The sequence below is a fragment of the Nyctereutes procyonoides genome, unplaced genomic scaffold (assembly GCF_905146905.1).
Source record: "Nyctereutes procyonoides isolate TBG_1078 unplaced genomic scaffold, NYPRO_anot_genome, whole genome shotgun sequence".
Classification (NCBI taxonomy): domain Eukaryota; kingdom Metazoa; phylum Chordata; class Mammalia; order Carnivora; family Canidae; genus Nyctereutes; species Nyctereutes procyonoides.
Genome location: NW_026575125.1, coordinates 44,442,805 through 44,458,668, shown reverse-complemented (window position 1 = coordinate 44,458,668; position 15,864 = coordinate 44,442,805). Strand labels below are relative to the sequence as shown.

At 45.5% G+C, this 15,864-nt stretch overlaps 1 protein-coding gene across 7 annotated transcripts in view; it reads right to left on the bottom strand.

Moving 5' to 3' along the window:
• Positions 1–5,318: 5,318 nt before the first annotated feature.
• The window catches only part of MAGED1 (MAGE family member D1), a 55,715-nt gene continuing 45,169 nt past the window's right edge, over positions 5,319–15,864 (bottom strand). For 6 of the 7 annotated variants that reach the window (XM_055337653.1, XM_055337654.1, XM_055337652.1 and 3 more), the window contains 12 exons: positions 11,487–11,560; positions 10,051–10,767; positions 8,735–9,403; positions 8,544–8,607; positions 8,225–8,304; positions 7,961–8,052; positions 7,653–7,732; positions 7,519–7,561; positions 7,198–7,260; positions 6,366–6,480; positions 5,733–6,118; positions 5,319–5,528 (listed from right to left, as the gene is read on the bottom strand). In XM_055337653.1, the coding sequence (XP_055193628.1) occupies positions 5,741–6,118; positions 6,366–6,480; positions 7,198–7,260; positions 7,519–7,561; positions 7,653–7,732; positions 7,961–8,052; positions 8,225–8,304; positions 8,544–8,607; positions 8,735–9,403; positions 10,051–10,767; positions 11,487–11,560 (2,375 nt within the window). In that variant the 3' untranslated portion in view covers positions 5,319–5,528; positions 5,733–5,740. Of the gene's footprint in view, positions 5,529–5,732; positions 6,119–6,365; positions 6,481–7,197; positions 7,261–7,518; positions 7,562–7,652; positions 7,733–7,960; positions 8,053–8,224; positions 8,305–8,543; positions 8,608–8,734; positions 9,404–10,050; positions 10,768–11,486; positions 11,561–12,087; positions 12,386–15,864 lie in introns of those variants that run through there. The other variant, XM_055337655.1, reaches the window with a different exon arrangement.

Below are 15,864 nucleotides of genomic sequence, written 5' to 3'. Positions count from 1 at the left end.
TTTCAAAGTGCAACAAAAGGGCATGTTATTGAGTAAGAGTAGATTGCAGGCCTGCCTCTTGGCAATACTAGAACAAGGAAAGGAAGAACTTGGCTTACCCTATTTCAATAGGGGGAGGCAAACATCTGGACATGTCATCTCACAAAGACTATATATTAGTTTTTTATTAATGCCCAACAAATGACCACAACTCGAGTGACTAAAACAAAATCCATTTATTATCTCATAGTAATTGTAAGTCAGAAGTCTGGGCAGGGTTTGACTCTGTTTAGGCAAGCCTGAAATCAAGGGTTTGGCAGGACTACATTCCTTTCTGGAGCCTCTGGGGAAAGTATCCACTTCCAAGCTATTCAGATTGTTGTCAGAACTCCTGTCTTTGCAGCTGTAGGTCTGATGTCCTTGTTTCTTTGTTGGCTATCTGCTAAAGGCCTCACTTAGTTGACAGAGGCCACCCATATTCTTTGCCACATAGCCCTCACCTTCAAATTCAGGAATAGAGAATTTTCATGCATCAAATCTCTCTCACTCTTCCAATATTTCTTGCCAGTAAGAGCGCAGTCCCCTCCAAGGTATCACCTGATTGGGTCAGGCCCACCCAAGCTGATTTCTATATTTTAAGTTCAACTGATTTGGTCTCTTAATTACATGTGGAAAATCTCTTCACAGCATCAACTAGATTAGTATTTTCTTGAATAATTACTAAAAAGTCTATGTAACCAAGGGATGGAGATCTTGTGTGCCATCCTTAAATCCTGTCTACCACAGTTTCATCTACCACAAAAATGAGGGAACTGTATTACCTAAAAGGAAATTGAGTGCCACTAGGAAAGATAAATGGATACCTACAAGAGAGATATTCACTACAGTATGTTTGTTCAACATCTGCACATACTTTTGCCATCCCATAGTTTGGAAAAATGACAACATGCAACTATTCTTCATATGAGCAAAATGCACTCACTCATCCTGAAATGGAGATAAACATAAAGTCTTACCAATCATAGTATCTACATTCATGTTTAGGATCTTCAGATGACATCCATTCTTCCTCTAGTTCAAATGAATGCTATATCAATATTTTGCAATAATGTGGATGAATAAAAAACTCAACTGCCACCAGCTCACCATATATAAAATAGTAGGTAAAAGATAAATAAAATGAGGTACATTAAAATATGTAAATATATACTTATTATAAAAAATAAAATATGAGTAACTATTGTAGTCTTCATTTCTAAAACTGGTTACCTGGTCAAAATTGGTATAAACTCTTTTTCTTTACTATATATCATGTTTTCTGTCATCGAGTCACCATCTCAGTCATATAGGCTTCTTACCTAGAGAAATGATTCAAACATTTATGTGTAGTCTGAGGGATTGGTAGCCTTGCACATTATGGGGTTGCTGTAGTAGCCTAATAATTTTAACCACTTTGGGATGTGATAAAGGCACCCCAGGAGATCTCCTGACCGCACACTCCTTTCCGTCCCCATTATGTAGCAGCAACCCTACTTTCTCATGAAAACTGAAATCAATTATCTCAGCTAGTACAAAAGCCCATTTTTACCTATTTCTCCATTGGCATGATGATTCCAAAACTGCCAGGTGGACATCTCAACTTCCAAATCAATGGAATCATTGTTGAGGAACCTGATAGAAATATGTCTTGCCTGGGTACTAAAAATTCTAATCTGGTAGAGTCCAGAGTCACAGGGACCATAAACAAAACATTTTATGAATAGGTCTTTAGAAACAACTCTAATTTCCATCATTTAGTTCTTAGACCTAGGAATCCTGGTTCTTGACTAGATGGTGTTATATCTAGAGGTGACTAGATTAGAATACATACTGTATACTATATATTGTAAGACAGTACCTCTAACACATTATCTCTCAACTGGTGATATAACTGTCTTCAATAGGGTCATTGTATAAGGACAACTTTTTTTCTGAGTGGTGCAGTGCATGATAAAACCAGTGAATTCCATGGGTATAAGACAATCACCACACTTTTGGTCTTAAAGTGAGTCCCTTGATCAGAAGCAACATTGCATGAAATTTCACAACTGTGGATCTCTGTAAGATCACAGATGGTGGAGCTGAAAGAAGTACTGCAGGCAGAAAGGACAAATCCATATCTAAGATATTTATCCCAGAGAAATCATAAAGCCAAGTAATTTCTCCATGATATAATGGATCCAAAGTAATTACCATACTCTCAGGTATCTGACTGGTCCCCTTGAGATTGGTACATACCAGGAACTCAGTATAGTCCTAACTCAGAAGTTGGGCATTCAACAATTGGTAGGAGGGTGGTCACATCAGCCTTTTTGAGGGGAAACCATGTTGCTGAGGCCATATACAGCCCCTGTTCATGCCACTGTTACCATTTTGTACAGGTGCCCACTGAGCAAGCACAGGAGTAGCTGAGTAAAGAGGCTTATTGACCACCACTGAGTAGGTCATATTGCCCACCTGATTACTGAGAAAGCCTTTTGGTGAGCATTCACATCTAACATACTAGTCTCATGCTCCTGATCTGCCCCCAAGAAGTTAATATACCACTTCCCTAAAGGTTTTTTTTGTCCATTTCCCCAAATGTCTTCATTCAAAATCTCTGCTAATTAGGATAAACCATTATCCCTGGATTTGGATCTAGATGCAACAATTCATGAAACTTAGGGGTTTTTTTCTCTTTAGAGAGGAGCGAAGGCACTTTTGTTTGCATGAAGAATAACTGCATTGTGTTACAGTGTCCTTTTTCCAAAGGGTGCAATGGCAAGAAGTGGATAAGCAAACTTTAGTGAAATTTGTTAAAATAAAAATAATTTTTAGTTTTTACTTGTTATTCTAAGACCGATAAAAAAGTTCCAAGAATAGTAAAAAGTTCCTGTATACACTTAACCTAGATTCTCCAACGTTAACATTTATTGTATTTGTTTTATCCTATCTATCTCTCTCCACACACACACACACACAGACACACACACACACATGCACGCACGCACGCACTTTTTAAAATAGTTTGAATGTAAGTTACAAAGGCATTTTCTTACGGAAAACAGTACAATAATCAAAATCACACCACTAACAATATAATACTCTTTTATCTAATTTAAAGACCTTATTCAATAGATTCAATAGATTTTGGCAACTGTCCACATTGCACTTGAATTTTGTGAGCAAGGAAGGGACAGAATCAAATATCTTCTGGGGTGTGACCAGGGCAGACAGCGTACTGAAGCCCAGAGTAGGGTACAATCCCCACAGAGTTAAGAATGTTTCCATGGGTATTGGGCCTTTCTGCTATCCCCAGGCTCCAATGATACAACCCCTCCTCTCTTCAGGCTTCCAGAATTCCTTTGTGACCTTCCACACCTCTGATGTTGCCCTAAACACGTTTTTCTCTAAATAAACTTTACCTGGGACTGATTGTCCCAAGACTCTTCCAACACTTCAACTCCTAGCACAGCTTAGAATACCCAGAGAGTTCCATCACTATTATATAGATTAGATTGCTGTCTCACAGAGCACAAGAGTTGGGGGAGGCCCCAGAGGTGATCTATTCTTATCTTCCCATTCCCATTTGAGCAACTGAGGCTCAGAGAACTCTGAGACTATTAGGGGCAGTTGGGAGAACATCCCATTGTCTTCTCTTAGACCTGGTGTCTTCCCCATACATCACCCAGCTGGTCTACATTTCCTTCCTTAGAGAGCAGTCACAATTTCCACACAGGGTAGAGCTGGGGGTAGGGGTGTGGGAGCGAATGGCACTTCCAAGAAAGACCTGAACTTAGGGATCTTATGGATAGGCAGGTTGTTCTTTTGAGGCTGCAAATTGGAGTTCATCCATCTGAATGTGGGAGCCATAAACACAAACCAGGAGAAACTTGAAGTAGGTGAGGGATTCTGTGGCCTGAGCTGGCACATGGTGAAAGCACCCACCTGCAGAGAAAGGCTGGCCCAATCCCTCAGCACTTGGATGTTTCATACCAACAGGTAGAATAATCAGCACCCAGAAATGCAGGAACTGTGGCAGGCCTGAGGTGCCATAGAGACGCAGGGCTACAGCAACCCCTACCCCAAAGTCCTCAGGTTGAGATTTCCCAGAAACTTGCCTGAGAAAAGGGTCAGGATCCAGGCCTGGCTGAAGGAAAGGAGCCTGGCAGTGAGGACAAAAGGCAGGTGAGGGGCTGGGGCTTCACAGTGCTGGCTCCTTCCTTTTAATCCTGGGCTCTATCCCCCTAGAATGTGGACATCACTCCAGAACCTGAGGAAACCCTGGACACTATCCCTTCCCACTCTCGAGACCTTCACAGGAGGCTAAATTACCTTTGCTCTTGCTTTTTTCTACCCTGGGAGCTCCTGTTTCTGCCCTTGCCCACATGCTTAAGTATCACCAAGCCTCTGAGGAATTTATGGCCTAGGCCTAATTTCATCCTCAGAGTTCCAGTGAAGACTTCAGTAGCTCAAGCCAGGTCCTTGTTCACAGTAACACTGAAAGGCAGTCTAGCTTTACATAAAACCTTGCCCCTGTCTTACTTTCTCAATTCTTATTCTCTAAGCAATAAAGATTCCTTTCTCCCTGCAGGAGGAGAGAAGAGGCCAATGTGAGGTTTCCTTCACTATCCATAAGAACTTGTCTCTGTGATGAGGCCCTGGTCCTGTTGTGGGGGGCAGGGCAGGGGGATTGTGAGGGCTTTCTAGAGGGACAAGTTCCTGGGCAGCATTTCCAGAGATGAAGAGGGCCCTATGAGCCCATCTCTTTATGGGCAATGTGACTAGGAGTATGAGATCTTCCTTTTCACACAGGAGACTCCAGCACCTGGATCACAGTGTTCTCTGTTCCTCCTCTTGCCCCCATTCTGGAATTGTTTCACTTTCCACATACAACCAACACCCTAGAATCTCAGGAGATGCATCACCAGAAACAGTTATCTTCACTCCCCTTCAACCACCCACTCTCTGGACTTTGTCATTAACTGGGGTTCCAACTCCTCTGCCTTCTTAAATTCAACTGTCTGACCACCTACACCCTGTCTCTCATCTCTTTAAGCATCATCACTCCAGGACTCCTAGCAGCCTATCACATGAGTTCCTGAGGTAATATTTCTAAAGTAAACTATACTGGTTCTTGGACCTCATTAACACTTGTGTTCATTACTTCCTCCTTTGTTTTCCAATCCATTAACAGAATCTACCCATATTTTTACCAATTGAAAACTAATCTGCCCCTCAGGCTAGAAGTGAGGCCCTCTCTTTCCCATATAAACAAGTCAATCTCTCCCCAATGTGTTAAAAACAGAGAGCACACGTAATTCACTTTGCAGTTTCAACGTTTATTTCTGATACCAAAACTTGACAGCACACAAGGGGAAAAAAAGCAACAGACAAGGAACAGCAAATAAATTTATCTTGCATGCCACTTTCAGTCAACAGGATGTGGCTCTCTAGATAGCTGTGTTTAGAAGGAATCTGAGGCTTCAGCCTCACTCAGGGGAAAGACTATTGCAACTGATTAGCAATATCTGTGAACATAAGAAAGAAAAAAACCCGAATAATCAGTGATATATATCAAATAGTAAGAAATATACCAAGTATATGCTTCCTATACTTCCCTCACCTCCCCACCATGGGTTTTCTAGGACTCCCAGGTTGTGACATAAACACATTCCCATGGACCCTGTATCTCCCAATAACCCTAACTGCCCAAACCAAAGTGATATACCTACCCAACATCTCACTCAACCCAGAAGAAACCAATGGCACCAAAGTTGGCAGCAAAGTTGGCACTGGCTGTACCACCAGGGCCAATAATGGGGCCAGCGAAGGTCTGAGGAAATCGGGAGCGGGCATTCTGGTGGTATCTGGCCCAGAAGGTAAATGGGATTCTAGACCAGGGATCGCCAAAATCTCCTTCCTCATCCCAGGTCAGCAGCTCAAATTCAATGTCATCCCAGCTCCAGGGCCCAGATACGGCCTCATCTCCAATCCCCATGCGGGTTCTCGCCTCAGCCCGGGCCTCAGCCTCAGCTGCAGCAGCATCCAGAGCATCCAAGGCCTCATCTGCAGCCTCCATGAACTGTGCAGTCCAGTCACGAGGATCTCTTTTCTGAACCTGAGATGAAGAACAGAAAATAGAAAATAAAACAAAACCCGTAATAATGGGAGTTAATATTTATGAAGCACTTGCTATATATTTAGTGCCCTACTTTGTGCTACTGTTTACGTAACAGCAACAATCAATACCACCAGTAATATAGCACCACGTGCAATATCTAAGGTCTGATCCCTGCTCTGGACCCTTTCCAGCCAGCCACACCTCATCTTTTGACCTATCAAGTCTGGAGCAGTTCCTCTATTACCTCTGCAATGAATCTCAGCACTTTCATCTTGCTAGTTTCATGGTAGGAACGGAGGCCCCAGAGGAACTCATACTCAGGAGGGTTGCTGTTGGGCACTCGTCTGTAATCCAGGTACCTTAGAGCAGAAAGGTCTTTGTTTCTACCCAGGTAAGAACAGTAATCCAACAATGCATAATACTCTATTTTGATACCCCCAATTTCAGGTAGCAATCCCACCCAGACTCATTCTTAAACCTAGCTTAATTATATTCTTTTTTAAATTTATTTTTTTAAAGTAGGCTCCATACTTGAGGCTTGAACTCACGACCCTGAGATCAAGACCTGAGCTGAGATCGAATCAGACACTTAACCAACTGAGTCACCCAGCTGCCCATAAACCTAGCTTAATTATATTCTAATAGGCCTTCAAATTCCTGTACTAGTGCTTCTACATTAAGCAGTTACCTTGAACTGCAGGGTGGCTTATATAGGGTCATAGAAAGGGCAACATTTAATCTCTCCCCTTGTGTCACAGCTCTAGCTCCATGTTCTTGTAATCTTGTTATTGAGCCACAGTTGGCCCATTGCAATGATTATTATGCAATGTAAACCTCAGCCTTGGAAATGTCTACTGTGGATATAGTGGACAGACTTCACCTGCAAGATAACTATAATACTGCAGAAAAATCCAACCACAAGCAGGGATACTCAATAAACACTTCCAAGTATGTATGTGTTTTTCTATGGGGATATATAGGTATAGTGTAAGAAATGAGCATAGTAAGGACTGTCTGAGGCTGACTAGCACACAGAACTCATGAAGACCAGAAAAAAACCTTTAGACATCACTTACTTTTGTTTTACAAACTCATAAGTGAGAAGTTTCCTCAGATCTCCAAGAAGAGGATGTCTCACACTGATAGTATAAAAAAAAGAAACCCATAATCAAAGACTATGACATTGCCCAAAGAAAAGAGCTTTCTAGCGGAGATCAGAGATGAGAGGAGAGGCATAGAGTTCAGAACTATTTGCCCATCCACCCAGGTCACATCCTTGGGCTCTGGTACCTCCCCAGACCAATTCCCTATACCACCAGGCTGATGCAATCCTGGGACCATCCTCTGTTGCCAAAGGATGATATGAACAGGCAAGAGATGAGAGAGCCCAATCATACCCAGGACGCAGTCCCATCTTGCGTAGTGCCTCCCAGAGGACAGCTGCAGTGGGAGGCAAGGGGAGACAAGGGATGGAAGATGAGCATGGAAATCAGGTGGTAGCCAACCCCCAGCTGCAGGTTCAGCCACTCACCTTCACTGGCACGGTTGCCATTCATGAAGATAACGCCCAATATCACTAAGAGGAGACCCAGCTTGGGTGTGTCTTTGGTCCTAAAAGTGTACAAAAAAAGATATTTTCAGCAGCCGTTTGTATGAAACAGCTCAGGCAGCTTATTCATCTAGCTTCCCCAGTATTCCTCAGCAAAGGGCTATTTCTGCCACAGTCCCAACCATGACCTGGTATATGACCCTGAATCTTGGACCCCGAACTACTTGATGCTCCCAGGGAAAAAAAGCACCACTGAGAAAGGCAATGTTCCACCTCTTTTCCCATCTTACGTTCCCAATATGCCAGCCAGGGACTCGGGGGTGCTGATGAGAATATACAGGTGTTCTTCTTTGTCGATCTCCTTCAGTTGAATCCCAAATTTCTACATGGACAAGAAAATGGACTGTGAAATTACAAAATCCAGCACCAATTACCCATGCTCAGTTGCTTACCACCCTGTGAGTCTTCAGCTCTAAATTACCAGTAGGAATCCCACACATCTTTGATATCAAAATCTTCCCTCATTCCTGTGTTCCTCAGGGCTGCCTTCTCACCTTCTCCAGGACAAAGCATGCACGTTCAATGATTTCTGGATAAACATCAGTGTATTCACGGATGATATCCCTCAGCATTTCTGTAGAAGAGAGAAGAGAGCACCTGAGCTGAGCAGAGGCCACAGAGCTACATCCTCTTTGCCAGGCCTGCTAAAGGGAACACAGTCAGGACCCTCAAGGAGGATGAAAAATGAAGAATCAGCCATGGAAAGGGGATTAAAGCCATGGAAGGGGAGGGGACATATAAGCAAAGGGATGTCAACAGAGCATGGGGTGAGGGGAAGGACAGTGTGCTTGGGGGAAGGCACTGGATGCCTACCTGAGCGCTTGATGGGCACCTTGGTATAATCTTTAAGCATCAAGTACTTGACCAACTTATTTGCCTGGAAGGGGAAAAGGAAATCATTAAATTTATTGATACTTCAAGAAAACTTGATTGGATTATAGATAGAAGGACAATAAAGACAAAAGGAAGAAGGAAGAGAGGAAAAAGTGGGAATAAGTTCTTACTCTTTCCTGAAGAAGGGCCACATCTCGGGGCTGTGAGGCACCCAGGTTCTGTGAGGCACGTGAATTGGGAGAGGGGCGCAGGTTTGGTGAGGGCCGCAGGTTCTGCCAGTCAGGTGGAACTGGCCAATCAGTGGGGATCCAGTCAGGTGGGAGTGGCCAGTCAGTGGGAAGTGGCCAATCAGGTGGTAGAGGCCAGTCAGGTGGTAGTGGCCAGTCAGGAGGGCCCTGCCAATCTGGAGGACCCTGCCAGCCTGGTGGGTTCTGCCATCCAGGTGGGGTCTGCCATCCAGGTGGATTCTGCCAGGCCAGTGGGTTTGGCCAGACAACCGGACCGGGCCAGACAATGGGGTTTGGCCAGATCACTGGATTCTGCCAGATCACTGGGTTCGGCCAGATCACTGGGTTCTGCCAAGCAACCGGGTTTTGCCAGGCTGGTGGGGTCTGCCTAGCTGGGGGACTCTGACGTGCTGGTGGGGTCTGCCTGGCTGGCTGGTTTTGCCAGCCTGATGGGTTCTGCCAGGCCAATGGGGTCTGCCAGAGCACATTGGGGGGTGCGCCAGGTGGGTTCTGAGTGGTAACTGGAACAGGTGCAGACCTCCATGTCCCTGTAGCCAGTGGGGCCCGCCTCTGATCCCCATTGCTGTTCTCGTCCACATTCAAGTTATTAATCTGCATCATCAGAGAGAAGGAAAGTCCAGGGTCACCAGTTGTTTCTGTGTCCTCACCCTATCTATTCCAGGAAGGCCCTCTAAAACCCTCACCTGTAGTGACAGCCTGACCCACTAGTCAATGGTCACCCTGAGTCCTGGGCTTGTCTTTCACTGTCTTCCAGGCAGGAGTTTCATCTCTGAATCAGGCCAGGAGCAACCCAAGGGTGGGGCCTGAGGCTTCTCCTCTTCCTATGTCCAACACTGGCTCTGCTTGTACCACCCTGGACAAATCACTCAAGTCACTCACCTCTCTGGGACTGAGTTTCCTTCTCTGTAAAACTGGGACTATTATCCCTAGCTAGTAATACCTTGAAGATTTAATGAGGTAACCTGTGTGAATATGCCTAGCTCAAGACCTAACACATTATGGCTATTATGAAAATGTAAACTGAATTACATAGTGTACATATTACCTGTCCATGTCTCATCTCCCCATTAATCTGTGGATATTCAGAGGGCAGGAATTATGACATTCACCTTATTGTCCCCTACAACCTAACTCAACACAGGCCATTACATATGTATGCTTTGTTTTGTTGAGAACAAATGAAACTCAGAGAAGAAAGGAGAGAGCCCAAAGCAAAGTGAAGCTAGCAGGGATCTCACCTTGCGGGTCCTCTTGCCCCGAATTATAGTCCTGGACTCCAGATTCTGAGCCTGGGAACCATCTGCTGATGTCTGTGCAGCTGCACCATCAAATTCAGGGATACCTGGGTTGGTCTCTACCTCAGTCTGGGAAGTGGCCATCTTGGCTTGGTTAATATTCTGGGTCTGGGTATCAACTGTTGGGGCCTTAGTGGTGTCATTCCAAGCCTTAAAGGCTGTCTTAGGTTGAGCATTAGCCATCTCAGTGGCACTGAGAGACTGAGAGAAATTGTAGGTGGCATTTGGGCCCACCTTAGTAGTGGCATTCTGGGCCTTAAAGGCCATCTCGGACTTGTTAGCAGTTAATTCACTGGTGGTTGCTGCCTGAGAAAAATCATAGGCAGCATTTGGGCCCTTTAGGGTGGCATTCTGGGACTTAAAGGCTGCCTTAGGTGGTGCATTGGGCATCTCCTTGGCATTAAGAGCCTGAGAGAAATCATAGGCACCATTTGGGCCTTTTGTGATGGCATTCTGAGCCTTAAAGGCTGTTTTGGGCCTAGTGGCAGCTGCCAAAACCTGAATATCAGCCATCTCACTGGATGTTGGGGGCTGTGAACTCTGGGCACTAGCATTCAGCCCAGCTGCTGTGGCCTGGTTGGTAGGTGGAGCCTCTGAGATCTGGATGGCCTCCATCAGGGTCTGCATAAGCAAGGTGCTGTCTTCTACGGAGGCCTCAGCCTGCAAATACAGGGGGTGGGGAATGAAATTTCTGGGCCTCCGAAGTAGAAGCAGGAGGGTAGGGGGAGCAATGCTGGGAAGGTACAGGCAGGCGGATGGTGCAAAAAGGCTGAGGCACAGATCTAGACCACCAGCAAGGGGGGATGGGAGGCAGAGTGGTAACAAAACGTGTGGTAGGGCTGGAGTGGGGCAGGGACTAAGTGAGGGGTGGGGCGGAATGAATAGCTGGGAAGAAGTAGAATGAAGGGGGTGGTGGGGGTTGATGGAGGAGGTTAGAGCAGAGCAATGCGGTGTGCGGCAGAAGCTAAGGACGGACGCGAGGGGAGCCAGAGCAAGGGTGCCGCCTCGAGGAGTTGAGGAGAATAAGGGGGGGGGGTCTCAGCGGAGGGGAATGCAGAAGAGAGGGTGGCGGAGGGAGGTTGGGGGAGGGGGTGGCAGACTGCTCTCTCTACAAGCGTCAGGACTGAGGAAAAAAATGGTTCCTTACCCAACCCGCATTCTCTGGATAGACTGCCCTATTAACAGGGTCTCCCCTTTCTCTAAGCAGGGATTGATGGCTGAAAGGGGACGCCCCTCCCCCCCCATAAACCATGGGAATTTGAAAAGCGATGGAGTATAGGCACGAAGAGGGCAAATCAGATCGAGGCTTCTGGGCGGCCAAAGGGGCCCCAGGGAACTATCGGCTAGGTAAATAGTGGGGTGGGGAGTGGATATCTCACCTGGAAGCCGAGGAGGCCCGCACCACAGTCCATTTTCTGAGCCATGGCTCCCGTCCCTCTGGCAAGAGCAGAGCCTGGGTGGGGGTAGGAGGAGCTGGGCGTTATACTCCAAAGGGCAAATGCGAAGGACTGAATGGGGGGGTGTCTGGGATTTGACTGTGGGGGCGAACGAGGCGCTGACTGTGAGGGGAACCGGTTGGATCAGAGTGGGAAAAGTGAATGGATGTCAGGATGGAGGCTCTGAATCCTGAGAAGCTACTGACCCGGGAGAAGCTTCAAATCGGGATTCGGAAAGCCAACAACAGTTCTGAATCTAGGGGGAATGGGTTGGGACGCGCATATGGTAAATTGAATGGAGGTTTCCAATCAGGAGGAATCGTATGACAGTACAGATTAAGCTCGAGAAATCTGTGGAGATTTTTAACGATGGGAGAGGTTCGGAGAATGAACAGGGGTTCTGAGTAAGGAAGGATCAGGTGAAGAGTGTGAATGGGGGTTCGGGGAGTGGAAGGGGAATCAGAATCCAGGGTAAAGGGATCGAAATGAAAAATGGGTGGCCCGCACCAGGGGGCAGATGCCCTGTCTGGGGGCTAATTCTCACCTTGCCTCAGGCCCCAACCCCAACCCCCTCGTTGCCTCCCTTCTTCACGACTCAGAGGATCGGGATTGCAGTGTTCGGCTCTCCGCAGCCGCACCCTCTCCTTGTCCCGGAGAAAATGCCAGCGCGGCAGCTAGGACGACCCCGCCTCTCCGCCTAATATACCACCCACCGCCTCAGATAGTTGTGCGCATGCGCAAGAACTGACCGACCAAATAAAAGTCCCACCCGCTTTCCCAACAAAAGCTTCGTCCTTAACGCCATGGTGCGCATGTGCAGTGGGAGGCAATCCCGCCCCTTTGCCAACACACCACCCCACCACCAACCAGGTCGACAGTACACCACGGCCCCACCCCCCTCCACAACATCCCCTCCCCCAAAAGATGCGCTGTGCCTTTAGGTCCCACCCCTTGCCCACACACTGGCCCCCTACCTTTTCCGCAATGCGTCTCAGTTCTATCCCTCCCCTCTAGAGGCACCTCCTGTCATGTCCGTTCGTACGGCAAGAATCTCCACCCCCCGCTTAGCAACACTTAGGTCATTAATAAGGAGGTGTCCGTGTGGGGTCTCTAACTGCAACAAGTGCTAGGCTCCCGCTAAGCTCACCGACTTTGGGACCCAGGAAAAGGAATGGCCAGAGAGAATACGTTGTAAGAGGTAGAAAAAGTGTGCACCTGCCACATGAATCTGTATGATCTCTCTCAACAGATCCCAGGGTCATAAACATTAGCTTCTTTCGTGCCCTTTGTGCAGCTCCAGCCATGCGCATATTTTTTGCGCAGGTGAGGAAGGGAGGGAAGGGAACAGCTTGACCACCACAGCGCAATCTGTGCTGGGACTCGTCTCTCTCACAGCAGCCCTGGGAGGTGGATGTCAGCATCCCCATTTTACAGGTCAGGAAGCCAAAGCACAGACACACTGCATGAACCAGACAAGGCCACAGAGCCAGTAAAGAGCAAATGCAAAATGTGGGCCTTGGAGTCTTCTTGACTCCAAAACCTATGTTCCACTAGTGCTGGCCTGGGAACTGAGGCACCCTCTCCTCTCCAGTTTGAGCGACAGTTCCCACACATACACCTCCCTGCACTGTCAACACCTGTCCCAAACAACCAAAGGTTTGTGTTCTCCAAGACCTAAGCTCATGCTCTGCATTTAGGTGTACCCAGATAGAGATTCCTAGTCCCCACCCCCTCTATATGGATACATCCAAGTGTGGGAATTGTTCCTTGGGGCCCATTCCCTGCTCAAATTGTCGGGTCTCTCCCTGTGAGTGGCATGAACACTGCTGCCCCTGTGGCCTTCTTGGTGCCTGCTTGAGCAGCCAGGACAATCAGACAGTTGTGTGTCTGAACCATGGCAAACCCTGATTCAGTGTAAATGTTTACCCTGGTTCCTTCCAGGCCTTGTGCCTCAATTCTTGGGACGAATTGCTGGGCCGTTCTATCCCTCGCTGTGTGAACTGACTCAGGTCATTCCACTTCTCTGAGCCAGCTTCTCAATACAAAATGGGAAGCACAAATAGCACTGCCTGGAGTCCGACCGAAGGACACACATGCTGCTGTGCTTCCAGATGACTGGAGACTCAGAAAATCATATACAGATGTGAAATGACTCAAATTGAACGGATACTTTCCAAAAATACAAGGCAGACCTTGGTACATTTCACATTTGTTCTGGCAACAGCTCCTGCCGGGAGTCTGCATATGAAAGAAAGCTAATACTAAGAAGGATGGCAGCATTTGGTCCCCAAGGGCCAACGTCAATTCTGCCTGGCTGGATGACTTTCCTCATCTGTTGCATAGCAACCTCCCCTGTCAGCTGCCTGTTTTTCCTAAGCACTTCCTCTGTAAAATGTCTGCAGTGGGACGTGATCAGACTCAGGAAAGGAGGTCTGAAAACACCATTTTATATGCTATCTGCTTCTGTATCTGTACCTCCAGTCTTGACTTGGCCTATGAATTCTAGATCCATAATTCAACTGCCTGCCTCACTTCTGCAACTGGATATTCCTAATATGTTCAAATCTAACAGGTCTCAAACTGATTCCTTTGTATATATCCTCTTCCTTACCAACGCTGTGTTTCTCCTTTAGTTATGTCACTCTCTCCCCCTTAGAATAAAACCTTTTAGGGAGATGGATTTTGGTTTTATTCATTGCTGTATAAATACCCTGTACCTACAATGATACCTGGTGTATTTTATATGCTTATAAATGTTTGTTAATAAATAGATAAATCACACCATCCACCCTATTGCTCAAGCAAGAAAAATGACAGGTATTTTTTTTCCCTTCCTGTGATGAATTCACTTACTTTTCCTTATACAAACAATGCATATTTGTCATTAAAATTAAACATTGGGGCACCTGGGTGGCTCAGTCGGTTGAGTGTCTGACTCTTGATTTCAGCTCAGATCATGATCTCAGGGTTTTGAGATCGAGACCCCAGTCGGGCTCCACACTCAGTATGGAGTCTGCTTGAGATTCTCTTCCTCTCCCTCTGTCCCTCCCTCGCTCACATACACTCTCTAAATAAATAAATCTTTAAAAAAATAAAAATAAAAATTTAAGCATTAAATATTTTAGATATTAAGTAAACATCACTCCAAATGGCACCAACCTGAGATATATGTTAAGATTTGATGCTACCTTTTCATGTAATACTTGGTGTATATATATGCTTACATAAATGGGACTATGTATGCCATACATATTTTAAATTGCATTCTTTTGCTTACTTGCCTCCCACTCCTTTCTTCCACTTCTAGCCTCCTCTGCCAAACATGCATTTTAACAACCATTTTTATATCTTTGCATGTTCAAAAAGTCATGTTATTTTTAACCATTTTACAAAAATTAAGATCATATACACTTTAATGCATATTTATTTAACACTAATCTATTAATTCTTTTACATTGCTGCATAATATTCGATGATAGGGATGTCCCATGATGTAGCCAATTATTTCACCACTCATGGCCATTCTAGTTTCAAGGTTTTGGGGAGCACGTACATACAAACGACACTGAAATAAAATGTTCGTACATATATCCTTGTATTTTATGCTTAATGTTTTTCATTCCTGTGACACCAGATTCCCAGGACTAAGACTGACATACTCTACAGTGCTTGGCAATACAAAAACTTTTTCCAACATTTTACCAATGCGATGTCGGTTTTATTGGCTATCTCCTGTGGTTTTAATTTACATTTTTTTAAAGATTCTATTTATTTATTCATGAGAGACACACACAGAGAGAGAGGCAGAGACAGGCAGAGGGAGAAGCAGGCTCTATCTATGCAGGTAGCCTGACATGGGACTTGATCCTGGGTCTCCAGGATCAGGCCCTGGGCTGAAGGCGGCGCTACACCGCTTAGCCAGCCACCCGGGCTGCCCTAATTTACATTTCTGATGTAAGTAGTGTAACACACATTCATATGTTAATAACGGAACTTCTAGATTTCTTTTGTAAAGTAATTGTGCAAGTCTTTTATCTATTTATCTTGTGTTGTCTGTTTTTGTCTTATTTTTAGGACTGCTTTACTTTATATAGTCTTACAGATGCTTATTGAAAACTAGATCCACCCTACATTTCAATTATTTTTTTTCACATTTTAGTAAATATATACTCTATATTACATAACAGTTCAACTGCAAAAGCCTTGAGGGCCAGATATTCACTTTTTTACATTCCCTTAGCAGCCAAGAGAATGTGATCTAGGATTTACCAATGTGGCAAGGTCCTAAAATCTACTCTGGGGTTCAATGATTCATTTGATT